The following is a 27,301-nucleotide window of genomic DNA, read 5'->3' on the forward strand; positions in this document are numbered from 1 at the left end:
GAAGGGGGGGGGGGGGGGTCCTTCTATTGGAGTATAGGAAACCCTTCCAAGTGGCTTTATTTGGAATTCTAAAGAGCTGCATCCCAAAAATCAATTTATTTGGGAGGCATGGTGAGACAACCTCAGTATAGAGTAGCCTATAGTTGAAGTGAAAGAGGAGGTTATTCTCTCATTAAGATAATGCTCACCAAGTCTCTTTAAGTATATGTGTGATCTGTCACTATTTCTTCACTTAGATTCCACTAGCTTGGGTCATCACAGAAACATTGTGATTGATGGTCTTTGCATTCTTAGCTTCTTTAAAGACTACTAAGTTTTTCACGTGAACGGTTTTTGACTCTTCAAACACTTGTGCCTTGTGGATGCGTACAAAAGCTTTCAGTTTTCTAACATTGTTTTGTAATATGTAGCTTGTTTGTTTCTGTTGATTGGATGATATGGAAATGAGATGGAAGCACTAGATAGTCATAGAATTGTGATTTAACGGGACTGAAAGAACTATGTGGAATTTTGAATCTGACATTGATTTGAATCAATGGTTGCTGTATTCATTTGGATGCTGGATCATACCACTTTGTATATTCAAATCTTTAGAAAGCAAACTAGCATTATTTAGTCAGCCCCAAACTGTGTAAAAGTTCTGTGAATTTTAAGGGATATCATGAGAACGGAAGAAAATATATGAGAAATTTATTGATGCAAGTTCACAGATTTATTGTGACAAGAACATATGATAAGAGCTTGCTGAGAAACAACAGTCAGAGCTGAGTAGTGTGGGTGTGAGATTAACTATGTGACTAGGCATTCTTGAAATAAACGCAAATGATTGTACAGAGTATAGTATGTTAAATTTCATGCTTGTCTGTTGTCTGATAAGTCTCAGAATAATTCAGTGCCATTCGTTAGACATTCTTGTGTTCCACAGAATTCTTACCATTAAGGTTTTTCTTTTTGTCGATTAAGTAAGGTATTTCATTCACAAAAGGGCATCAAGAAGATGCATAGTTACATTAATATAAATACAAAATAAAAAGCTGTTAGTCCCTTTAACATTGTCAATCTAAGACAAGGGAACTAACGGAGTCCCAAAAATTGATCCATACAAATAACAGTAGCTAACTTAGTCCAGCAAAAAAGATTGTGTAAACATTTAGCTTTGGAGAGTGATTTAGAGTTGAGTTTCCATCAAAGTATCTCGTATTCCTCTCATTCCATACATTCCAACTGCATGGATCATCAACCAGACTTTTATGATGGTTTTATCAACTCACCACAAGGTCCAACTCAACTGTGCATCTTTCATATTCTGTGGCATGATTCACTTAAAACCAAAAATACAGTAGAACAAACTCCATATGTCTGTGGCAACTGGTCACTGCAGAAACAGGTGATTGGTAGTTCCGCTATTGTTCAAACTAAGATAGCATCTGTTGGCCAGCTGAAATCCTCTCTTGTCAAGGTTATCTAGTTAAATACGCTTCACTAAGGACAATTCAATTGAAGAATATGACTTGGCAATAAGGATACTTTTGATGGATAATACTTTTTAAGGTGTTTTCCCTTAGGTTAGTTAGCCTTTTCTACCTATATTTTTTTACCTGCCCCCCAAATAAAAAGAAAGGTTGCGTTGTAGTGTCTGCAGTGTTGTTAAGCTCTACTTGAACTTTTCTGTATGCCACCTTTTTAGAACTATAATTCTTGAGTAGTCTCATTTTACATTGATGCTGAATGCACATCATGCAGGAAGCAGAATCAGCCACCCTTGAGGCATTATCAAGATCAAAGTTGGGAAGTGTATGTTCTTTAACTCAGCCTATTGTTTACAAGTTGAGATGAATTTTTGATGGTTGGCACTCTTGTTTCACTGAATCCTCTAATTTCACTTTTTTTTAAATTCAAATTTTCATTATTTTTCTTCATCAAAAACCATTGTAATATCATCTTTCTAGATAAAATCTGTTAAGACGTTAAATGTGTCTAAGCATATGCTTTTTGTTTCATAAATGGATGTCAGATGACCATCATACACTTGTGCTCGTTCTGCGTCGTCTGATGTTTCTTAAGTTTTTACATGTTTCATAGTAATTTCTTGAAACTTAACAGTTAAAAAACTATTTTTCTCCCAGGCACGAATACCAATGCACTTCCTCTATCCTACTAACTAGGGGAGTGGAAAACAATTTTTCCGGCAGCAACCACCGGAATGGAATCTAGCCTTTTCTTTCCAAGCCAACAATTATAACCCCTGTGATAATTCCTACGCACCTTAGCCTAGGATGGAAGAGAATAGATTTATTTATTTCAATGCTGGGTTCAAGTCTTTCGACATAACTAGATGGAACTCGAGCAAGTCGAAATTGTATGAATGAGTCGAAAGAAGTAGAAAGAAGATGAGGAGGTCGGTTATGAGCAAGAAAGCTATGTAATGGATATGTTTCTGCCTAGACTTCAAAGGAACACAAGAAGGAGATAAGAAGATGGATACTAGCAGAAAGAGAGACAGAACTCTTTTGCATTATGAAGAAAAATGAATATGGGAAATTTTTGAGCTTAACAACCTTAAATAGTGGTGGAAGATCGGGCATAGTCATTCCAGAACTTGCATTAAATTCTGGGTGGCTGGATATTGCATTAAAGATCGTGAGATACATTAAAGGTCAGCAAAGGCTGAAGGAACATTCTTTCTCAAGGGTGACGGAGGATGAATACCCTTATGCTGAGGCTGTCCAACTGAGTAAATGGGGGAGCAGTAATTTAAGATGAGCCGAGATAAACACCAAGAAAGGAAGCATTCTGATAACTAAGCCGGTGAATATTCAAGAGGAAGATCTCCTCAAGAGATGCCTCATAGATATTCACTGCAAGCAAGAATGAGAAACCAACTCTAGCGGATATCAGGATGTGGTCCTCAACAAACTGGAAAAGGTCTTTGGAGTCAACATAGATGAATGGAACAACAAAAGGTTCCTTTTCGAATTCCCCAATAGATACATGGCGGAATTGATCATCCAAGGCCAATGGAGGTGGAAGAGTAGCATGTTTCATCTAGATTGGTGGAGCCCAACAACACGGTGCACTCCTAGCCCTGTGCATGAAACTTGGATTAGAGTAGTGGGGATACCATTGCATCTGTGGTCTAGGAAGGTCTTCCAAGAAATTGGGGATTTGTGTGGAGGTTGGATCGAGACAAAAGAAGAAACTGAGCTAAAAAACCACCTGAGTGGGCAAGGCAAGGATTCTGGTGAAAAAAACAACAGGAGAAACCTACCGGGAGAGGTCTCCGTCGATTGTGAGGGAATTACATATTTTTTTACAATTTGGGTGGGAAGCAAACCCAAATTTGAAATAAGGTTGGAAAGTGGTGGCGTAGTTGCTGGAGAATATGAGGTCCTTTGCCGAAGGAATAGAAACATCCAGAGGTCTGATGGCGTAAACATCTACAACAAAGTACCAAAATCCCATCCTTCTAGGGATTTACATTGAAGCATGTGGCATATACTTCGACAACTGGAAAGACAATTGGAAATGGAGCACGTGAGAGGCATGTGAGTTGTTTAAATGAGAAGGCTGAACTGGGTCCATCACAAAATCCCAAGAAGAATAACAATTCTAAATGGCCCAATGGACCAGATTTTGCAGCACAAGTCATTTTTAATGATTTACTTCGAAGAAAGCTCTACTGCACAAAAATCAGAAGGACCATATATTGGTTGGCGGCATAACAGCCTTGCATGTATCCAATTCAGGTGAAGCAAAGCAGAACATGAACACAAAAATCATGACAGAGCTAATGGATGAACAAATTAGGGGAGACTTGATAGGACAATATGACGGAAAAATTACCAAGTTAGGCGAGACTAGGCTAGCAATACAGAGCTAAAACATAGAAATAGTCTATTGAGATGTGGAGGAACCAATACCAATTATGGTGCAACAACAACAAAGGGCTCAAGATGTAGAAAAAGTAAACTCAATATGGGTACAACAGAACTTGATAAAACTGAGAAGATCTTTGGGATCGATTTCCAAGGGCATGAAGAGGGGGCAACAAAGTTAGTGCTACAAATAGACAGTAGGCAAGTGAGGAGAATGGAGCAGGACACATAAGTCAAGAATCAGAAGATGAAGTCTTTAGCGCTTTTACACTTTTGGTTAAAAGGGATGTACCTTGAGGATCATATCCCAATTGTGAGGATCTGAGAGTGCTTTGAGGCACTCACTTTGTAATTATGGGTGGCTCCACTTTTTAAAGGGCCATTCTTATATCTGTATAAAAAAGGAAAATGTTGTCATTCTCAAAACAAATAAATCTCCTTAATAACCTCTCATGATAAGATTTAACGGTGAATAGACCAACTCTGCTCTCTTGCAATCTCGATACACCCGATCTATCAATTAGCATATCCCTGCCCAAACAGTAACTAAACCAAACTATGAATTCTTCCAACTCCCAATCCTGTAAATTCCTTCCTCCTGAGCTCAGGACTCAGATCCCAATGAACTCCCCATCATGAGGATGCAAATCATCTGATTATGCCTTGCAAAGTTGTCAATAATCTCTGGAATTTAATGCTCAGTAGGTTTGGTATTTCCTACTTAATGTTCCTTGACTATTATACAAAATTTATAGTGTTGGAATTTGAATTGAAGGAGAATGATAAGCAAACAATATGATATCCTCAAGCAGTTATGTTGAAAGGTTGGAAAGTGGAGGCTGGAGCGAGGAAATCAAAGGGCTTTTGCCTTTTACCTTGTTGTGTTTTATAATGATTCTTTGAGCACGAGAACATTGTGAAAGGGGGAAATGACGGCTGTCTGTGCACTTACAGAAATATAGTTCAGTGCCACGAAGGTGATAATGTCTTATAATCTGGAGATATCTGCGGAGAAAGATACAGAAACCCTTCGCAGCTGGGTGTAGAATATAAGGGGGACCTTTATCCCCTAAAGCTACTGATTAGGGACTACCAGCCAAATTAGTCAGTCTGCCGCCTTCTTTCATAACAGAGCCGTTACAACCTGGTTGCCTATTCACTGATAGTAAGCAGCTTCAAATGATTTTGATAGGAATAAAGAACATCTATAGTAAACTAGCATTTTTATCCTCTTTCGGATTGATTCTTTGAATGTGTATCCAGTTGCAGTATCTGATCAATTTCTTTGCAATATTTACTTACATTGACGAACTTTTTACCTTCGTTTGATATTCACCAGCTGTTTATTTTCCTGGGAATTTAATAATACTCTTTCCATTAACAGCCCCCTACTGGAAATTCTTGGCTTGGATCATTAATTGGTACTATAATTGGAAATCTCAAGATTTCAATTAGCAATGTCCATGTCAGATATGAGGATTCTGTCAGGTTTGTTTCTATCAGTTATTGATATCTTTCTAATCTGACTATCTGATTTTAGTTTCACTATTTCTTTGATGTCATTTTCTCCATCATTTAGCTTTTTAAACTGTGATACTTTGACTTCTTAGCTTGGTCTGCTTTTCTTCTTTTTCATGTAATGGGTGGCCACAAATTTAGCAATCCTGGGCATCCATTTTCTTGTGGGGTTACTCTTGCAAAGCTTGCAGCAGTTACGATGGATGAACAAGGGAATGAAACCTTCGATACTAGTGGTGCTTTGGATAAATTGCGTAAGGTGAGTTTTCTCTCTTTTTTCATGCTTAAGGTTGTTCAATAAAATTGACTTTCAGGTCAATCAACTGGTGATAACCTGTCTTGAAGGTCGGAGGGGAATAAAATATTTGTATATTTTAATGCGTTTGTTATCCGTGAACATCCCAATTTTGTGTCTGGTTTGTGATATAGTTATTACTTTCTTCTTTTTTACGGAGAGGTAAATTTCATACTTCCATAAGGATTGTAGCGAGGTTTTTTCATGGATTGAAGCAGTTATTTTTTGTTCTTTGTTTTGAGAAAAGTAACAGTAGTCTATATATATCCACAGGTATACTACCTCAAAAGTGTAGTTCCCCTCCAGAAGTGTTGAAGCAGTTATTTTTTCAAATACAGGATTAGATTTATTTCAATTATCTTTGCATTTTTTCGTTGAAGAAGAGAACTTTCAAGAAGTGGCAATGTTGCTGTCACTCGACATCAATATGTAGGAGATACATACATTTTTAAGTGCTTAGGAATGATGTGAATCTAAGATTGGGTTTTGGAGAGACTTATCTGGTGGGTCGATTTAGTAATTGAATTGCGGACTGTTCTGCAAACTTTGGGAGAGTGACATATGAACCTAAGGTGTCAAAGTTTGCCATCTTTGGTGTACCTTTTTTTTTTTTGATAAAGTAAAGAAAATTTTTAAACAAGGGGCACAAAAAGCACCCACTTACGATAGTATAACCAAAAAAAAGAAGACTTTGCAAAATGATATTGTTATCTGCGAACAACACACAATCTTTTATACCTACCAAAACGTCATGGTTACACCAAAGAGAAGTAAGGATAAGAGGCTATTCCTCAAATGACCTAAATACTTCTATATTCATCAAAAGCTTTCTTGTATCTCTTTCTCTATGTGTCCCACATATGGGCTTAAGGAGCAACCCCACACCCTGCGTCTTCTCTTCAGTCTAGTAAAAACGCAGCTATACAACACTTCTCTGACCATGCCTTGCATCATCCATTGTAAACCATACCAAACACAATTTCCACCACAAGCGAGACTCTATCCGACAATGAAAAAGTTATTTTTTGGGATACTGAATACTTATATTGCAATGATTCTATATATCTAAAACATCTCCATTAAAGTAGGGATGCAATGAAGACATGATTATAGATTGATCTCTGGATAGGGTAGCCTAACCTAAAAAACCATTTCTCTGACCTCTATACCTTATGCCTCCAAAGAGATGTCACAATCTCCAAGATTTGGACTGCTCAAGGTTGGAATCTGGGTTTCAGGAGGGCTTTAAATGATTGGGAGATTGACAAAGTCTCGAACTTATTGCTAAGTCTGCTCTCTTTCACTGGCACGTCCCTCATCTGATAAAGACAGTTCATTATGGAATTTGTGCAACAAAGACAATTTCACAGTTAAATCAGCATATTCAAACCTGAACACTCAACCATCAAATTGACAGTTTCGTGGCCTTAGAAACTTATATGGAAGATCAAAATCCTTCTCAAAGTTTCATGCTTTACATGACTGGTAATTAGAGAGCTTGCCCAACTCATGAAGCTCTATAAAGAAGGGGTCTTACAGATTTTCTCGGGGTGTCTGCTTTGTGGTCTTGACTCTAGAAGCAGAGACTAATGAACACCTGTTTTTACTTTTTACAATGCAAGCTAACTGCAAATCTGTGGTGCATGGAAAGGAGTGGGCAGAAGAGGGGCATAGGAGGATTGGTGGCAATACATTCCAACAAGCATATGGCGGACTGTGTGAAAGAAAGACTCTTAAGGCATTTTTGAAGACAAGCAATCACATTCAGAAGATCAAGATGAATTGCCTTACTCTTCTTTACTTTTGGTGTAAACGGGAACAAATGGGAAATATAGAAGATTTAGTAGACTTCTTAGGAGAAGTGTAAAGTTTTGTTTTCAATTTTTGCTCACCACAATGTCCATTTTGGACTGTGAATCTCCTCGTCCTCATTCTTTGATGATGGGTTTTTGTGATATATGAAATAGTTACCATAATAAAAAATGAATATAAAAATGACGGTCATGATTGCTGAACTAAGTGCATTATTTCCTCTTACAGTTGGTGCAACTTGAAAGGCTTGCAATGTACCATGATTCAAACAGCAAGCCATGGAAGTTGGACAAGAAATGGGAGGATCTTACTCCGAAAGAATGGATTGAGGTACGTTCTTATTTTGGCTTTTACTTTGTGTTGTCCTGTGACGTGGTGAGGAGGTTTGCAGCAACACCTGTGACTTACATGTTCATCCATTGACAGGTTTCATGTCCACTTCCAATGTATTCTCTGTTTATTCCTTTCTAATCCTTTTCTTGCTGCTCAGATATTTGAGGATGGTATTAATGAACCATCAAATAGCAGTAGAAACTTATCTGGATGGGCTGAAGATCGCAACTACTTGGTGTCACCAATTAATGGAGTCCTCAAGTATCATCGTCTGGGAAATCAAGAAAGAAATGATCCTAATGTTCCCTTTGAGATGGCTTCTCTGATCGTCAGTGACGTATCTTTGACAGTTAATGAGGTGCTAGTCCTTCACCTTGTTTTGTTGCAAAATCTTCCTAAATTATTTTCCCGTAGTTTTTCCATTCTAAGAAATGATTATTGAAATGCAATCCGTCAAAAATATAATGCATTTGGACACGTTTTTATATCATGCACTGCCCTAGCACCTTTACTATGTTTCGAGGCACCCTATTTATTTTGTTTGTACCATAAACCACAGTGCTCTTCAGTCTTTTTTGTTCACGTTCTTATTCTCTGTCCTCTTCAATCCTTGTCTTCTTTATATCAATTCCCTGAACCTTTATACTGTAGCTGACATAAAATTCTTTCTCTGAATCCTGAGTAGTTGCTTATTTCCCCTGAGAGGAGAATAAACAAGGTATCCAAGGAAACTAGAGCCTACTCTAATGGAATGTTCAAATTGGCTTGGGGAATCACCCTTAATTTTTTTCTCCTTTTCTTTCACACTGTTGTTTATAAGACTGGCTGTTTCTATGAAGAAAGGTCTGGGGTTTTGTACCTCCGGCCAATCTGAAATTTCTACCCGCGAAGTGTGTGACTTGATCCCATCAAATTCTCCCCTTTACTTTTGCCTTGCACTCATGAAATTTCTTATTTGTGTTCTCACTTTAGAATTCTTTCTTTTCTTTTTGTACACTTTATTTGGTGAAATAGGGAATCTCCACTATCTTCCCAACATCAAATGGAAGGTAAAATAATAGAAAGAAACATTTATTGTTGTCTGTGCAAATTATGTCAACCATTACAGGTTCAATATCATGACTGGATAAGACTTGTGGAGGTCATTACAAGATATAAGACATACATTGAAGTTTCTCATTTGAGACCAGTGGTGCCTGTTTCTGAGGATGCCAGTTCTTGGTGGCGGTATGCTGCTCGTGCAGAATTGCAACAAGGGCAAATGTGGTAAGTGTTTGATGTTCATAAATGATCTTTTATGAGAAAATGATTAGCATCAAAATTGTTGCATAAGTTGTGCTGGAAATAATTACAGAATGGTCCAGCTTCACGGCAGATCAGCATCGTCTAGTGTGTCGTCTAAAGATTCTATATCACTAATCATTTCCTCTTTACACCATAAAGAAATCAAAAGATGTAGTTGTTTTTATCATCTGCATAGAGCTGGCTGCACCTTCAGGGCATCTTGCTTTTCTCTCTTTCCAAATAGTCCAATACATAATGGCCGGTTTATTTCTCCACCAAATCTATTGTTCTTTTGGCTTCCTTGTATGCCAGTTTTTTCTCATATCAGCTGTATCTTCAGGAATTGTACACTTATTTCCAGCATACTGAGAAATGATTTTCAAAATTGTGAAATAATATGCAAGTCCAAGAACAAGTGATTAATGGTTTCTGGATTTGTTCCACAAAGATGGCTTACACGGTTGAAAATCTCTTATCGGGAGGTCTTGTGTCAAGTATGTTTTTCTTGTAACTAGCCACAGAAAATATGTCTTAATTGGTAGGTGATTGTGATCTCCGTATGTTCTCCCAAGGCCATGAGTTAGAATTCGGTGTGTCAGCAACTAAAACTTGTGATAAGAGTTGACAGAAAAGGATCCAGAGCTGTGTAGCTGGTGTTCATAAATGATTTAAGAATCTTTTCTTTGATGTTTGGCAAGTTAGTTGGTACTGTGGATTTTTGGGTTTATGAAGAGGTGTGGGTGGGATTTTGAGGGTGTTTGGATTGGCTTAATTTAAGTAGCTTCTCTTTTTTATTTTGGATGTGTTTGGGAAAGACAAAAAATGCTTATAAGCATCTACTTTAAGGCAAAAAAGTACAAAAATAAGCTAAAAGCCAAAAGTTGGATATGACTAACTTATGGCTTTTAGCTTTTCACTTTTAAGCTACTTAAAAAATATCAATCCAAACATCCCTTCATCTTGTAAAGCAAACAATCGAGATGAGACGGTTATAGATGTTGACCCTCAGGCCTCGACTAGTAGACCTCTTATATTTCTGTGTCCTAACATAGTATCAAAAAAATAAAATCAACAGCTCTACAGATTGTTACCATGTCCTGGTTGCCTACCCTCATACTATTTATGCCCCAATGCCTGCTTGAGCAACCTTTATTCAAATGCTTTGTGTAGCTTGCTGTATTTTGATTCTTTACTTGGATACTATAATCAAACAGTTCTTTTGTACTAAGTTGCTCGGACTCTCCAAAAAAGATTCCGCACCCATGTCGGATCCTTCAAAAATACACTATTTTTGGAGGATCCACCATGCACCCGTCGACCTTTTGAAAGAGTATGAGTAACATAGCTTTCACATATACCATGTGATGCTCCTGATGATACCTGCTGAAGGAAAGTCAATTTTTCGTTTTAGGAAGGAATCTGAATGTTTTTCTTTTATCAAAAAATCCCTTTAATGAAAATCATGGTAGTTAGGTTGAAGAGACAATCAGGGTGGCGACTTATGTCAGCGAATTTTTGAGAATGATAACAGAGTAATGGACTAAAGGAAATGACATGGACCAGGAGGTGAAATCAGAGGGTAGACTACTCATTCATGAGGATGGGTTAGTGCTTATTGGTTTAACATTAGTTTTACAATAGTTGAAAACTCTTCCTTTACTAATATGGGAAAAAATATGAACCGTGTAATTGATTAGACGAATTGAGTTCCATCGGAGGTGATACACAAACTGTCACTTGAATTGTTGACATTTTGTGAGAGAAGAGAAGGCATTCTGAGATAAATTAATAACTTGTATACAGATTTCAGTAGCCTTTCTGGTGATAGTTAGACCAGTCGTCTGCTATTAGATTTACTGCATAGATAGATGTTAATTGGAGGATCAGGATAGTGGAAGGAAAACGAGAGCAGATAGGAACACAATACTACTCTACTTTTTCTTTGGATAGTTTGGAGTAGGAAAAAAAAGATTTTGAAAATAGGGGACGGGGTATGGGGACGGTGGAATATGAAGAGATCTCTTTTGTAGTTTTGTTTGAACTAATACTTTTGGCACAATGGAAGAAAAAGATCCATATAGGTAATAGCTACTAATTGTGGTTAGAGATCTTAGACTTGTTATGTAACTTTTATTATATATATATATATATATATATATATTATTTTTTTTAAAAAAAGAAAGTATTTTTCACTTTCAATTTATTTAGTATGATGATGATAGGATATGAAATGAAGATTCATATACCCGAACCTCAACTTGTTTGGGAGTGAGGCATATTTATTGTTGTATACTTTTGGCTTAATGAGAATTTTTTTTCCCAATATAAATGATAAAAAGGGTATGTATGATAGGAAGCCAAGGACCATATATACGTTTGACACCACATTGATTTTATCTAATGATTATTGAGGTAAATTCGTGATTCCTCAATCCATATTTGGTGAAAGCAAACATTTTGAAGGCACCTTATCTTTGCTTAGGTCCTGTGTTAAATGAATTATGTCAATCTGTTGTATATATTTTCCATGTTTCTTTGATCAAAGTATTTGTTTGGTTATGCACTTTTGCAGCTATAGGTTCTCTTGGGACCAAATTCAAGCCCTATGTCGTCTTCGTCGGCGTTATGTACAGCTATATTCTGATTCATTGCAACAGCTGCCGAACGTTAATAGATCAGAGATCAGAAACATTGAGAAGGATCTCGATCCTAAGGTTATTTTACTGTGGAGGTAGGTTGTATAATTTTTCTTCCTATTACCGGCACCATTTTAAACATTTGTGTTTCTTGATATTGGAATAGCTGGTGATGAACTTCCTTCTTTTTGACTTGTATTAGTACTATCCTTTCTCTTTCTGTAAAATTGTCACTAAGCTGATAGGGGTCTCTTAGCTTGTAGTATACCACAATTATTCTTTTCTTTGTTTTCTCTTTTTCCGTATTTTGGGGGTAAGAATGGAAATCCACGTACATATGTATACACAGTCATAACAGAACTTCAAACAAAAATATAAATCTCTGAAAAAAAACAATTAGTCGTTACATTTCTTGGACCTCATACAAACTCCAAAAATGTATGGAAAACATAAAGTCCTCAACTTTGCACGAAAGAGCTATCACTTTGCCAAAGACACTTTCCCAAAGTTACAGCTAAATATAGAAACCTTCCTCACAAAGGTTCCTCTATGGAGACGAACTATGATGGGAGTAAATGGCTTTTCAACAATATCGGCTCATGATTGGAAATGGAAATCGCAAACGTTCAGCTTAATGTGGTGCAGGGAGTTTGTTCCTGCTTCAGTAGTAAATGTTAAGACGGAAATAGTGGATTTCATGTTAAGGATATTTATGAAACATATTGGGATATATTATTTAGGAGGCATAGGCCAGTTCGAAAACGTGAAAAGTGAAGTATCTTCTTCATAAAATATGTTAGTGTTGAGTTGATCTGCGGTTTCTCTGCCTATTTGTTTTCTTTGGTGGACTCAAATCAACTGCTTGCTGTTGCAATGTTGCATTAGGAAAATAAGCTACGGAGAGGGAATTCAGGGTGCATGTAGACAATAAGCTTAGCAGATGGAATCAAATATTTATGTAGCTTAACCAAGCCAATTTGGCACAATTTGATTGAAAGCATTGACATACATGAACCTACATAAGAACATTAACTTAGCCGTGAGCATCCAATCTCTTCAAGCATCAAACTACATTAAAATGTTAAAGCAGTATGCCCCTTGTAATGGAGAGGGCCAGTGACAAAATCTTTCTTTGTGAAATTCTATATATTTGCTTGATTAATGAGTAAGATGTCCAACTCAGATAGAGAGATCTTGGGAGATGGGTGCTCTCCAAAAGTAGCTTTATTTGCTAGGTGTGTTGCATGTGATGCTATTCTTGTAATGCATAATTTAAGGAGGGGATATGTGGTGCAATTCAGAAAAAAAGACCAAGCTAAATTGTATTTTGTTATTTTGATTTTGGTGTACTAAATTTTACTCTGGCGATACAGACTCAATCCTAGATGTGCTAGGTACCATTAGGCTTTATTTACTTTTGACATACTTAGTATCTTATCTCACTCTTGTAAATATGGTTTTTCAGTACTAAATAAGTACTATATGAATACAAAAATGTTGCCTGATTGAAAAACGATATGTGGTGTTGCATGCAAAAGAAGGTGGTGAGGACACATGGCATTTGTTCCTTCACTGTGTGTTCATGTTGGAATCAAGAAATGCTATACCCATTGTTTAACATTTCTTGAGGAATTCCTGGAATAGTGGCAGAGACTGTAGCAGCTTGGAGGTTGGACAAAAAGGGGGCGAGAAAAAAAAGTTGGTGACTAGCACATTTGTGCATGTATTGGATGATTTGGAGATAGGAATAGAAGAGTGGTTGAAGGAGTTGAAAAGCTGGCGCAAAAAATATCCTTGTGTTTCGTATGAAAAAAGTCTTCTACTTTTTTTTAATAGATAGTTGGATCTATATATTGGAGTTCCGTTCTGAACATTTGGAGTATAATGGTTGGAAGCAGTTATGAAAAGAAACAAACAGGTCTCCTTTCTTATGCTAGAGTTGTGTATGGGGATCTCAAACATGATTTTTATTAAGATATATTGTAAAATTGCAACCCAATATAAAAGAAGCTCATTGCCTTTGATGTATAACCCTAGAATCAGTTCTCAGCCTCCTGAATTCTTATCTTCTTTCAGCCCTCGTGTATTTGCCATACTGTTATATCCTTGAATGCACTGAAACTTCATGTAATTTCTAGATTGTATTCACTTCAATTAATGATAAGGTTTTCTAATTTGGTGGATTGTCTTCTAGGTTTCTTGCTCATGCAAAGGTTGAATCTTTGAAATCAAAGGAGGCAGCTGAACAAAGAATGCTTAGAAAGAGAAGCTGGTTTTCTTTTACATGGTTGGTCTTAAACTACGTCCTTTGATCTGTTCATAAACAATTTTGTATTTTATTGTAAACTGTTCTGAAATTCCTTATTTCTTGCTCTTTGTGACCGATCTTTTCCTGATGTTTATCTTCACTTATCTTTCACACATTTAGATTTTTTTGCTCGTGACTTTAGGAGTACAGATACTGCAGATGTGTCTGCGGGGGACACTTCTAAAGAAGCTAATACAATGGAGGACCAATTGACTCGGGAGGAGTGGCAAGCAATCAATAAATTACTTAGTTACCAGCCAGATGAGGAATTGGCACTGCAGCATGGGAAGGAAAATGTGATCCACTACTTGTTAAATGTTTCTATCAGTAGGGCAGCTGCAAGGATAATTGATATAGATCAGATAGAGATCGTTGGCGGTAGATTTGAAAATCTTTGTGTGTCAACGAAGCTAAAGAATCGAAACTCCCATTGCGATCTGACACTGAAATTTTACGGATTGTACGCTCCTGAGGGTTCCCTAGCCCAGGTCTGCCTTTTAAAATGTCCTATTTCTGCATGGCTGTAATTAACTGAACATGTGAATCTAAAAGTACAGCATTATGTGTCTGTATAGCCTTTTAGTTAGGTCTCCTGTTCGAGTCATGACGCGATTAGAACAATTCATTAGATCCCACGGCTGGTGCTATCTGTGATTAAAACTGGTGATATCTGGTACTTAAGTTCCATTTTCAATTCTCTATCCGTCGTTCACTCGTTATTTAGGTTCCTTTGCCAATCCTCTATTGTGATTTTTTTCTCTTTATTATGTTTATTAATGTCAGAGATTCTATAATTGGTGTTATAAAATTTTGCAAAAAGAAGTTAATTTTTTTGCAGATATAATCCTTGATATTTTTTTCCAACTGTGGTGTATGGCTAGCTTGCATGCTCCTTGATTAATCCACCACTTATCTGCATAGTTCATATATTTGTTTTTTGCTATACATATGAGCAGTTGTGATTACCGGAAGTATTTGTTTGCAGAGTGTCGTTAGTGAGCAGAAGGTGAATGCTTTAGAAGCTAGTTTCATACAAGCACCTTCAGGGGAAAATGTTGACTGGAGTCTATCTGCAAGAATCTCTACTTGCGATGTTACGGTATTGGGTTATGCTTTCGTTTCTTGCCTGTTTGTTCAGATGCATATGAAAGTTTCTGTTGATTTTGTATTGGCTTTGTAAATAAACTTTGCAAGTTAGAAGATCTTGAAATGTTGGCATTTAGGTAACTTAAGTCCATGTAATTTAGCATTTGTTATTCAATCCAATATATTTTTGAACTTGTGAGATTTCATTCTCAGAGTTTCACTAATTGATATGGTTTTGAAAGGTTACGTGATTTTAAATGGAATTTTCTTTTTTGGCGATAACTGACTTGTGATCAAGATTTCATTTGATTGGATGTGGGTTAAAAGAGCATGAATCTTGTAGGATCCAGTTTGGGTTGTTTTACTATAAAATACTATATTTTTCTGATGCTTGAACGTTTTCCTCTTAATGAATTCCTTGTGTCTAGAAAAATAAGAATGGATAAGGATATAGATGTTGATGTCAGCCCTTCATCGCTTTTATTAGTGTATTCTTATTTTTCTGTCTTGGTATTTGAGGCAGCAGGGACTTATGATTGTTTGACACCGCAGTTGAGAACTTTCTTAGCCACTATATTGCTTTATGTTTTGTTGGTCATGGTCCACTGTTGACTGTATCAGCCCCCCTCAGTGCACTTTACTCCATGTTATTGTTTTGATAGACTTAGTTTTATCAATATAATATTAGAATTCCTGTATACGGGATGTACCACAGCTTAGGAGGTAAAGAGGAATTGTAATAGATGATTAACAACCTTTGCCCGCCCTAAGAACGACATACCCAGTGTAGTCCCACAAGTGGGGTCTGTGTAGGGTAGGGAGGGTGGGCTGTACACAGACCTTACCCCAACCTTAGGAGGTAAAGAGGCTAGAGGCTGTTTCCGATAGACTGCTAACCCCATACTAAGAAATCCCAGCTAGTGTATATATGTAGTTCTTTTTCTCAAGTTTCTGCCTTACGATAGCTTAGCATGCTAATGCAAAGAAGCTGATGTGCTTGGTATTTTTGGAATCCACACTGAGAGGTAAGAGAATTTATACTAATAGTCTGGACAGTTAACTAGTTAAGCATGGATCTTAAAATGATGATGAAATCTTAACTTAGTAAAACATATAGTGGAAGTGCTATGTTTATGATATAATATCTCTCGTAAATTAACTGGCAGCTTGTCTATTTTTTGTATGTGACTGGTATCCCCATGAGTGCCTTTTCTTTTGAATTTACTTCTTTTTATCATTAAGAATTGATTGGTAAGGGAAAGAAAGGAATTTTAGTTTTGCATTAGTATTTGTATGGACAGTAGAACGGATCGTGTGAACAAACTGTATATGATGTATCTCTTTGTCCCCTTTGTTAAGCTGATTTTCTTCCCTGTCATCCGTGTCAGATTGTGACATTCATGTCCCAAGAAAAATAACATGCATAAAAATAACAATTATTGTTGAGTTCCAAGTCGAACATACAATTTCGCATATGCATTGTATTGGTTCTCATGTCAAAGTTATTGTTTATTTTATTTTGTGTTTTTGGGCATTGCATTGGAAAGGGAGCCTTGGAGCAAGTTGTCTCACATGTTCGAGATGTGGAAGCAACCTAATTTGCTCAGATTCTTCACTTTTAGTGCTGCACCCGTGTCGACACAACATGGGTGTGGGTGTGGGTCTGAGATTTGGTCAACCAATTTTGGGTCTTCGACCAAAATCGACGCGGAAAACCTGTATAAGTTTCAATGACTTCTTTAATTAATACAAAAGCTAAGGTGCAAGTGAAGAAAATGGAATACCATTTATATAGGAATTTTCTATGTCACTCCTTTTTCTTTAATCCCCTTCGACGATTCTCCTCAAGTTCTCCACATAATATTCATAATATAGGTTATATAACTCTATTTTTAGATGTTTTAATTATGTTCAGGCGAATCTCCGCACCCGTATCCATATTCTAGAATCTTAAAAATTAGATCAGGATGGATCTGATCTTTAGATACGCCCGCATATCGGACACCCGCACCCGAGTCGGATCAACTTAGGAAGCAACCACTAATGCTTGCATTAGAGTTGGCTGTTTACATCATTACTTCCCCCTTGGGATGCGGCCCTTCCCGGGACCCTGCTAACGCGGGATGCTTTGTGAAACGGTTGTCTTCCGTTCATTGCATGTGAATATCAAATGAATCTACATCACTTATCTTTCGAATTTACTTGACAGGTTTTCAGGGAAACATATGACCGGTTTTTAGAATTTATGAAAAGGAGCAATGCTGTTAGCCCTACTGTAGCATTAGAAACTGCAACTGCGTTACAGGTGATCTTATTTGAATATCCAGTATATTATTTTACTTCCATGTAAATTGAGCATTTTGTGAACGAAGCTGATGTTTTCTAATTAATGCTAATGCAGAAAAATATTGAAAAGATGACTCGCAGAGCTCAGGAGCAATTCCAGATGGTACTCAAGAAGCAAAGCAGGTTGCTTAATTTGCTCTATGATTTTTCCATATTTTCCTTGTTCTAACTTAGGTGGTATAGTTCCCAATGCACAAGGTCTATATATTATTCTTTTTTGCATTTAACATACTAATGTGATGGGGAAGCATATCCTAGAACATATATGTTTCCTGGCAAAAGTAGTTGGAGGCATAAGCCTTCTTATGATGTCTGTGGTCTGAATAATTATGTGTGTCTTGGAACAAGCCTTGTGTATGAATTCGAGAAGTTTTGAGTTACTTTATGTGTTGCTCTTTATTTATTTTTTTTCCTTTTAAGTAATGGGAAAGCTTAGAACAGCTAAAAACATTTTATGGTTGTGACTGTTCGTTCTTAAGGCTTCAATACATCCAGTAGAGGAAACCATGAATGTTAATTGTTCTGCTGTTATACAACATTGGACACATCTAATGTTCACAGCATAGCACACATAAAGAAATGCCTCAGATTGTTTAAACATGTCTTACTAGACCTTCATGTGCTTTGGTCGATAGGTGTGACAGAATGGTGATTGAAGGTGGTGATAATTGATGAGAAGACCTAAAATCATATGGTGAAAAGATGTCTTTGACCACTTAAATTTTTTGTATCAATGTGAAACTTAGTCAATAATGGACAGAATGGAAAAGCAAAGTATTCCAATATCAACTCGGCGTTGTTGCTATTGTTGCCACTCTTCCATTAGGCCGTTGGTTATTAGGAACAGTTTTAGTTTCAAGAGTTTTATATCCGCACAAGGATAACTTGAATTTTGAGAATTCCTTTTTTGGAGTATGTCTAAATTTGTTCCAAAAGGCAAATTATTTTGGGATCATTAGGTTGACATACTAGTTGTGAAGATTTTATCCAGTGACTGCATACTTTGATATTGGGTGAATAATGATGTGGGATTGTTATGAGGTGAATAGTATTGTAGGGATTGTTATTGCTGAATATTGACACAAGGAATGTCATGCTAGTATTAAGTGAAATACAACAACAACGTCGACATACCTAGTATAGTCTTACACCTAGGTACTCAACTTTCGAGAGATTTCCCTTCGTACGAAACTAACATTCTAAAATCATAAGAGGTTTGTGATGCAGTTAAGGATCTATGTCAACCAATCAAGTAGTGGCTGATAATTTGGTTATTTGGATTAACCTAACATGGGACTGATCCACGAAACAATTATCACAGCCAGATATAATTTGTTTATTAGCTGTGGTGTAATTTATAAGAAGTGATCAATCAACAAATGGCCACCTTGGATCAACATTTTTTTCGAACTTTTCCCCCATTTTTTGAGACACTGCATTGACAGGGAAAAATGTACAATTGAAGAGGTTTCATGTGGTTTCCAAAACATGCTTCAATGTGGTGGTTGGTAGATAATATGTGGTAGTTGGTTGATGGGAATGGGATTGAATATGTGGTTAAAAATGGTGGGTTATATAGGGGTGGAAGAGTCTTGACGAACTCCACTTGTGTGGCCATAATAGTGAGTGCGAGGAGTGGAAAAAGTTTCCCGACTTCTCTCTTCAAGGCTCTCCATTCAAGTATCCAATCGATCAATCTTTTCATCCATTCGAGTTGATAAGGCGGTGATCATGGTCTTCATTTTGAGTATAGTGGATTCCCCGATGGTAACATGATTAGCCTCTTCATGGTTCTCCATGGTACCTATGGAAGACATACAATCACAGCAAGCAAACACGTGAAGTTAGTTAGAACAAAAGCTCACAACACTCAAGAAATCTCACCTTTGTTTGCCTCACAAATTGCCTCGGCCAGTTGTTGTATCTTGTTTAGTTCCGATGAGCTGCAAGGGTCCAATCTCTACTTGAGGTCAAGAATGGATTCTTGTTGACTAAAGAAAGAATGCGCCAGAGCTAAGGGGTGGGAGCTAAGAACATTCAACAAAAAATAGGCAAAAAATTTGAAGGAAAAAAATATTTGGATCAAAGAAGTTTGCTCAGGAACCAAGTAACAATAAGCAGAAGAAATTATTTGTTATTTAGTTGTAGAAATCAAAGAAATGAGATATAGATGAAGAACTAGTTAACAAGTAAATAATATCAACAATTAGATGTTAAGAAGTGGAAAAATTGGAAGAGAAATGAGTGTAGAAGAAGAACTAGAAAGCCTTGAGACTTGGAAAAATTTTGGGTCCAAGAATTTCCCATAGTTTTTTTGACGAGTTCTAAAACCTGCAGTTCTTTTGGTCTCAGAAGTTAACCAACATAGGGCGCGCGAGACCAAAATCTTTTTTTTCCAACTAATTTCCACTCCAACAAACAGTTTTTGGCAAAAGTAAATTCGGAACTTAAATCAAATATACCATTGTTGTCTTCCACTGCTTCAAGAATACATGAATGTCTTCAAGAACATCAAGAACAAACCCTGATTCAAATAATCGGCAAATCATCCCAAATTTGAGAAGTAGTTCCCCCCTCGACCTAGAGAACAAACTTCAAACCTATTCATGGTCAATTCAAACCGAAATCAACTAGTTCCATTTGAATTATTTTTCAAGGATTCAAGGATTCAACCTTCTTTAATGGTAGAGTATTCTCTACCATTCAAAATGACATGAAACTTGAAATATAGACTCAAAGACACTATGGAACGAGAACCTAGTGTCACAAACAAGAAATTAAATAAGAAATCTAATCCAAGCTCTTGATACCAATTGATACAATTTTAAGGACAATACTAAGAATAAAAAAGAATAAAAATTAAAAGAAGAGAAAACGGATAGGAGGGTAGACACAAGGAATCAAAGACAACCAATTCAATATAGAAATGACCTTTTTTGAATAGCCATTCAAACACATAATCTATTAGAAAGATCTCAAGGGAATTAGAATTCCCAAGCAACCCTTCTTTCTAATCTTCAACAAAACCAAAAGCTTCAAGCAAACACTCAAATCTCACAAGGAGTAATAATTTTTAGGTTTGATAATAATTTACCTTCCAAAATAATATGAACTACTACTTATACTAGATAGAAAAAGGAAGATACTAACTATTACAATTTTACCCTTAATGAAATAAGGGCCTTGTTTGGTTGTCTTCCTTTGGGATGAATTCGTGAAAATTCATAAAGTAGCATGGCCAACTTGTTCTTTCTCCTTTCTTTCATCATCCCAAGCTATAATAAATACATAGAATCCTCGGGATGGCTCCATAATGCACTCAAGTGCATCTCTCTTCATTAATAAGCCTCGTAACACTTGGAGGTCACATGCTTGGCTCCTTGTGAAAGGCCTTGAGGCACCTTGAGTTGCATCAGAACACCTTCAAGGGGATTTTAATTTTCCAGATTAGTTTCATTGAGATCAATTTGTGTGTTACTGTTTGAAGCGCACACTTTTCTAAAGCTAATGGCTTCGCGCATTAAATGACCTTACATTTTATTGCTTTAAGTGATGAAGCGATGACTTTTACTAACAATGTATATGATAATTCGATTCTTATGATTTGGTTCTTGCTTCTTGGGATGGATTATTCTTTGGTGCTGATATTTTTGTTTCTCAGATTCGCACTTGATATTGATCTTGATGCTCCAAAAGTCAGAGTTCCTATTAGACCACATGGCTCTTTCCGATGTGATAGCCATCTGCTTTTGGATTTGGGTCATTTTACTTTAAATACCAAGGTATGTCATGTTCCAGAAGCTAAGTTGTTTTTAGACTATACACAACCAATTAGCATATGTCTCTTTGATATAGGGTGATGGCCTACTGGGTGATCAGAATCAAAGTTTGTATTCTCGTTTTTATATCTCCGGAAGGGACATAGCAGCTTCTTTCACAGACTGTGGATCTGATAGTTGGGAGTGCAGTTTGTCATGTGAGCCTTCGGTATGTCATAACCTGGAAGATGCCAAGAACTTATGCTCTCTTGTGGATAGGTGTGGAATGGCTGTTATTGTTGATCAGGTACAAAATACTTAAGTTTATTCTGTTTTGACTTCACAATCAATGGAGTTCAATTTGCAGTTGGATTCTGATGTTCTCTTCTTGTGTTTGCTTAATTTTGTTGCTGTTTATCTTTTTGTGAAGATTAAGGTGCCTCATCCCAGCCATCCATCAATGCGTGTTTCTGTTCAAGTTCCTAATTTTGGCCTTCACTTCTCACCAGCAAGATATCGCAGGCTGATGGAGTTGTTAGACATACTATATCGGACAATGGCAGAAACCGAGCAGCCTGCTATTGAAAATCTCCCACCAGAATATGCCCCATGGTACCCCCCTGATCTTGCAACTGAGGCTCGGATCCTTGTTTGGAAGGTATGTAGGTGTTGTATGACTTGCAGTTACTATATCAATCAATGGGTTAATATCATTAACTTTACTTTGTTTTCTTGATTTAGGGGATTGGCTACTCAGTTGCTTCATGGCAACCATGTTATCTTGTGTTATCTGGTTTATATCTTTATGCCCTGGACTCTGAGCTCTCCCACAGTTATCTTAAATGCTCAAGGTGCATATTTTATATTTTAGATATTCATCTTCCGTATTTTTATCCTCCTCCTTGTTTCTCTCACCTCTTTATATGGAAGTTGTCCAACTTGTTTTGTCATTTTGAATCCTATAGTATGGCTGGTAAGCAAGTACATGAAATTCCTCCTGCAAACATCGGAGGTACCTTTTCCTGTATCAGCATCAGTTCCAGAGGCATGGATCTGCAGAAGGTATGCTAGTCTCCTCACTGAAAACCTTCCCCAACACATAGATGAGCATGATGCACAGACTTGCAAAAATGCAGTATAGGAGGAAGATAGGTCATGGAAAGCGAGAGATATCGAGGGAATCAAGAGAAAATGTGGTGGCAAAAAGTGTGTAGCAATTAGTTGATAAAAGCAGATAGAGAAAGACAACACGTAAGCTATTGCTCCATGGGAGTTTTCAGAGAAAGGAACATCTTAATATTAAACAGTCAAGTAATTTTGAAAAGAGATCTCGTGTGATGAAAACCATATTTGAAGAAAATCCTATAATTCAATGGTAATTGGCACAATGCAATTTGGAACTGGAATCACCCATCAAAGAAAAATACCTTACCTCTTGAACTAGCATTTTAGGGGTTGGGTTACGCCCAAGGTCCATTTCTGTAATAGGTTCTTTCCGATGAAATCTTTCCTTGATTGTAACCAAACCTTTGTGCTGTAGCTATATGCTTACATACTAGATGTGGCTAAATTAATCCTTAAACCCTTATTGTTCCTGCATGTACAGGATGAATAATGCTCTTCATTTATTTTAATTCATTGTAAATATTGTGATACCACCACCAATGTGTTTCTATTGTTCTTTCTGCTTTTGTATTTTACTTTCTTCATTAGGTTCTGAGTCTATGTGCAACTCTTCTTCCTTTTTGTGTTTTACTTTTCTTGATTAGGTTCTGGAGTCCACTAACACCATGATAATAGAGTTCCGTGATGAGGAGATGAAAGCTACTTGGCTGAGAGAACTTACAAAAGCCACTTATCGAGCTTCCGTATGATTATGCAACTAATGTCAATTGCTTTTGTCATTCTTCTGCCTTGCTTCCTATAACCACCAAAAAACTCTATACTTTCTTTGTATTTCTTTGGTTTAGGCTCCTCCTCCCATGGATATACTTGAAGAACTAGGTGATGGCGTGATGGAAAGTGCAGAATCTCGAGCTATAAATGCTAGGACAGCAGAGCTTGTTGTTAATGGAACACTGATTGAGATGAAGTTATCATTATATGTAAAGGTTGGTTGTCAGGATATCATCCCTGCTAATCTTTCTTTCTGTCCATATTTTCAAAGAAATATTTTGCTTTTACTTGGTTCCTTCTCTTCCCTCATGATGATTCAAGTAGTTGTATCTACAGACTTATTCTTCTTCTATTTCATTTCCCATCAAATTTGCAGGCTGTAGATGACATGGCAGAGAGACCGGATGAGACACTACTTCTTGATGTTCTTGCTGCTGGTGGAAAGGTTTTTCTGACCTCCTATATATAGTACAATCTCTGGTTCTATTTATATTTATTGTGTAAATAGTAATTCTGTTTTATTTAGGTTTGCTCTGGTAAACTATTTGTCAGTGTTTTTCGTGGTTGTGGTGGTGGTTTGGGGAGAGATCTCAAACAGTTTTTCATTGATGTAAGGCACGAACATGATTGATGAAATGAATCAAGAGCTGCTGCTTCTGTGTGAAGTGTCTTAGTAAAGTAATCCAGTCGGAGAGTATGACTAAGTTCACTCCATTTTACTTTAATTCATGAAGAACTTTGTCTTTCTCTAAGTCAATGTCTTTGAAAACATTTTTTCTCCTCTTTGAGGCTAAAAAGCTGATATGCATGGTGAATTATGACGGGGGAGAAAAGAAGACTAGGAGAAGGAAATGCCATTCTTCTTCCGGATAAAAGTCAAAATTCCCAGCTGGAACATAAGGGGTTTGTGAAATAAAGGAACGGGATAATGTGATTAAGATTCGTAACTTTTTTGTATTGACTGCACTATTCTTTGTCCGGTGCATGTCTGAGAGACCACTACTCTGCATGTTATGTATTCAGTAGAGACTCCAGTGTAGTGGACTTTACTCATGTTCATGTTGGACAATAACCCTTTTCTATGTACAGATACTTATTTTGCAAGTAATATAATTTGTATGTGGAATCAACAACCCCGTTGACAATTTCACATGTTGTCTCGTGAAACTCCCTTCACAATTTAGCTTTGACCAGTTAAACTGAAAATCATTTGCTACTTTGCATCTTTGTATTAGAAAATGATCATTAAATGAAGTTATATTCTTTACCAGGTGCGTGTATTGCACTCTGAAGGCGACTTGGCCGTTAAGATGAAACTACACTCTTTGAAAATTAAGGATGAACTTCAAGGTTCTTTATGTCCGGGTCCGCAATATCTGGCTTGCTCTGTTTTAATGGATCATGGTGCTTCCAGCTGCACTGACCCCTTAGAACCTGATGGGAAAGAGCCACCTTTGACGGTTATTGATGAGGATGATATTTTCAAAGATGCATTGCCAGATTTCTTGTCCTTAACAGATTCCATTGAAGCTACCACCCCTGAGAAGGAGCTATCAAGGGGAAGAAGTCTTGCTAGCGATATTTTCTATGAGGCATTGGGGTCTGATGACTCTGATTTTGTCTCTCTAACATTTACAACACGGCATCCTGATTCTCCTGACTATGATGGCATAGATACACAGGTAGCATTATTGTCTTAAACATTGCTTTCTTGAAAAGGAGTATAAGCTGGAGAGATTCCTTATACCGAATTTCACTTAACTGTTGCTTTACCCTTCATAAATTTCAGATGAGTATTAGTATGTCCAAGCTGGAATTCTTTTGCAACAGACCTACTCTTGTTGCTTTGATCGATTTTGGCTTTGATCTGAGTTCAGGAAATAACACGGTACCTAGTAAAGATCTCCCGAAAGATCCCAATGAATCTTCAGTGATCAAAGAGAAAACAGAAGAACTGGGCCAAACACATGTCAAAGGGTTGCTTGGTCATGGAAAAACCCGTGTTGTGTTTGTCCTTAACATGAATGTTAACAGTGTTACGGTGTTCCTCAATAAGGAGGATGGTTCTCAGCTTGCTATGTTTGTGCAAGAAAGTTTTCTTCTGGATATTAAGGTGGGCCGCTTACATGATATTAAATTCATATTGCTTTTTATCTCTATTGAATTTTTATTGGTCATTCACAGACATTTCTGTTGGATTCAGACCCATGTGATCCCAGCTTTAGAATTTGTGCCTTTTTATTGTCTTGATATTTTACTTTTATATCTAACAAGGTTCATCCAAGTTCTACCTCCATAGAAGGAACCCTTGGGAACTTCAGGCTATGTGATCTAACGCTTGGCTCAGACCAGCGATGGGGTTGGCTATGCGATATTCGCAATCAAGGGGCTGAATCACTCATTCAGGTATTCAGTTATTTTCGGAACAGAATTTTCAGACTACCACTTTTTAACGATGAAAGCCAGTTGTCCAATTTCTCACGTAATTTCTCACAATTCACCGATTGATATCAGGAGCGGCTTTAGCATATTAGTGGCCTAAAGCAAAAATCAAACGGGGCCTTAAACTTGAATTGTTAATAACTTTTATATAATTGATTTCTTCTAGTTTTCAGTTGATAATATAACCATACTTATTTTAAATTATCTTTCATGACATCTACTACTCCAAATATGTCAATTTTTTCTAATAATTCCTTCATTTTTCATGAAAAATTTGTTTTTTCTACATATAGTATTCAATATTTGTTAAAAAAATAATAACTTATAACCTATTATTTTTAAAAATGAAGCCCCTTAATTTTAGGAGCCTAAGGCACAAGTCTTTTTTTAACACTGTCGAGCCACCCCTGATTGATATATATGTGTGTATATGCGTGTGTGCGCTTTTAAGGGGTGGATATGAGTTTTACTCAGTTGAGGGGCTCTGATCCCTTTTCTTTTGGTGCTCCCATGTGGTTCCTTGTTGTATAAAAGATTGGGTATGATTTGTAGAGAATCATATCTTTTTCAGATTTTCTTTCCATTTGGGTATACCTCTTGTATGTGGCCTGTTGAAGAAGTCCCCTCAGTCAATTATGGGATGGGTGGTCTCTTTATATGTGGCCTGGGCAATCTTAACCTCATGATCTAGCTTTTGGTGTTGAGTTAGGTCCAAGATTCATTTTGCAGGACCCATCCCAATTCCCGTTCTCGGTGTTGGGCGTCCATATTAAAATCAACCACACTCTAGATGTCTAAGCCTGGACATGAGGAGGGTCGTCGAAGAAGTCCGGCATCAGTCAGTTATGGGATGGGTGGACCTTTTATATGGCTTGGGCAACCCTCACCTTTTGAGCTAGCTTTTGGGGTTGAGTTAGACCTATTATCCAATTCTTTACATGACAAATTTACCATTGCATTACTGATAATATATTTAGTTGATAAAATTATATATATATATATATATATATATGTATATACACACACATTTATTTATACATGTACATTTATTTATACTGAATTTGGGCTCCATCCTAGCTACCCTTTTGTTATATCTCTTTAATAAATATATATTTATATTTATTATTTTGTACTAAGATGGTTCCTCCCCTGGTTCAGTTTGTATTTAAGTCTCATAGTACAGAAGATGATGATTATGAAGGATATGACTACAGCTTGCGTGGTCGGCTTTCAGCAGTTCGTATAGTTTTCCTATATAGATTTGTTCAAGAGGTAAGTGTTTTGTTTTATTAACATCTTTAACTTGCTCTTTCCTTTTGCTTCTTTGTGACCTACCATTTCTTGATGATGTCTTTGATCTAGTTAAAACTTGTGGGTATTCTCGCTGTCAATTTCATTAAACTTGTATTCTGCTATTGTGTACCCGTAAACTATATAGAATGCCTTCTTTCAATACAGATGCAAAAAAAATAAAAATCACTGTTCTTCATTTGAGAGGTGAACATGCACTGCACAAGGAACTGAAAAGAGCTAGATCAATTTTTCTTTCCTTCAGTTTTTTCAAGCAGAAATTATGAATGTAAGCAGGATTAGAAATCATGCTTGTAGAATTTCCCAGGTGGATGTCTGTTAGAAGATAAGAGTTGTTAGGTATTTCCTGTGTGTATCTGCTAGGATTAACTTAATCAATGTGGGGGGGGGGGGGGGGTTTT

At 36.9% G+C, this 27,301-nt stretch overlaps 1 protein-coding gene across 2 annotated transcripts in view; it reads left to right on the forward strand.

The window, feature by feature from the left end:
* Positions 1 to 27,301, forward strand: part of LOC107031055 — a 72,720-nt gene that overhangs the window by 14,753 nt on the left and 30,666 nt on the right. The window contains exons 6-29 of one of the 2 annotated variants that reach the window (XM_015232254.2): positions 1,744 to 1,794; positions 5,260 to 5,363; positions 5,535 to 5,652; positions 7,729 to 7,830; positions 7,991 to 8,191; positions 8,942 to 9,099; positions 11,690 to 11,848; positions 13,948 to 14,040; positions 14,204 to 14,549; positions 15,047 to 15,160; positions 17,357 to 17,452; positions 17,549 to 17,616; positions 21,155 to 21,275; positions 21,349 to 21,558; positions 21,682 to 21,909; positions 21,993 to 22,102; positions 22,217 to 22,313; positions 23,021 to 23,119; positions 23,222 to 23,362; positions 23,524 to 23,592; positions 24,419 to 24,829; positions 24,937 to 25,260; positions 25,422 to 25,553; positions 26,748 to 26,861. In XM_015232254.2, the coding sequence (XP_015087740.1) occupies positions 1,744 to 1,794; positions 5,260 to 5,363; positions 5,535 to 5,652; positions 7,729 to 7,830; positions 7,991 to 8,191; positions 8,942 to 9,099; positions 11,690 to 11,848; positions 13,948 to 14,040; positions 14,204 to 14,549; positions 15,047 to 15,160; positions 17,357 to 17,452; positions 17,549 to 17,616; positions 21,155 to 21,275; positions 21,349 to 21,558; positions 21,682 to 21,909; positions 21,993 to 22,102; positions 22,217 to 22,313; positions 23,021 to 23,119; positions 23,222 to 23,362; positions 23,524 to 23,592; positions 24,419 to 24,829; positions 24,937 to 25,260; positions 25,422 to 25,553; positions 26,748 to 26,861 (3,666 nt within the window). Of the gene's footprint in view, positions 1 to 1,743; positions 1,795 to 5,259; positions 5,364 to 5,534; positions 5,653 to 7,728; positions 7,831 to 7,990; positions 8,192 to 8,941; positions 9,100 to 11,689; positions 11,849 to 13,947; positions 14,041 to 14,203; positions 14,550 to 15,046; positions 15,161 to 17,356; positions 17,453 to 17,548; positions 17,617 to 21,154; positions 21,276 to 21,348; positions 21,559 to 21,681; positions 21,910 to 21,992; positions 22,103 to 22,216; positions 22,314 to 23,020; positions 23,120 to 23,221; positions 23,363 to 23,523; positions 23,593 to 24,418; positions 24,830 to 24,936; positions 25,261 to 25,421; positions 25,554 to 26,747; positions 26,862 to 27,301 lie in introns of those variants that run through there. The other variant, XM_027919686.1, reaches the window with a different exon arrangement.

This window comes from Solanum pennellii, chromosome 9 (assembly GCF_001406875.1).
Source record: "Solanum pennellii chromosome 9, SPENNV200".
Classification (NCBI taxonomy): domain Eukaryota; kingdom Viridiplantae; phylum Streptophyta; class Magnoliopsida; order Solanales; family Solanaceae; genus Solanum; species Solanum pennellii.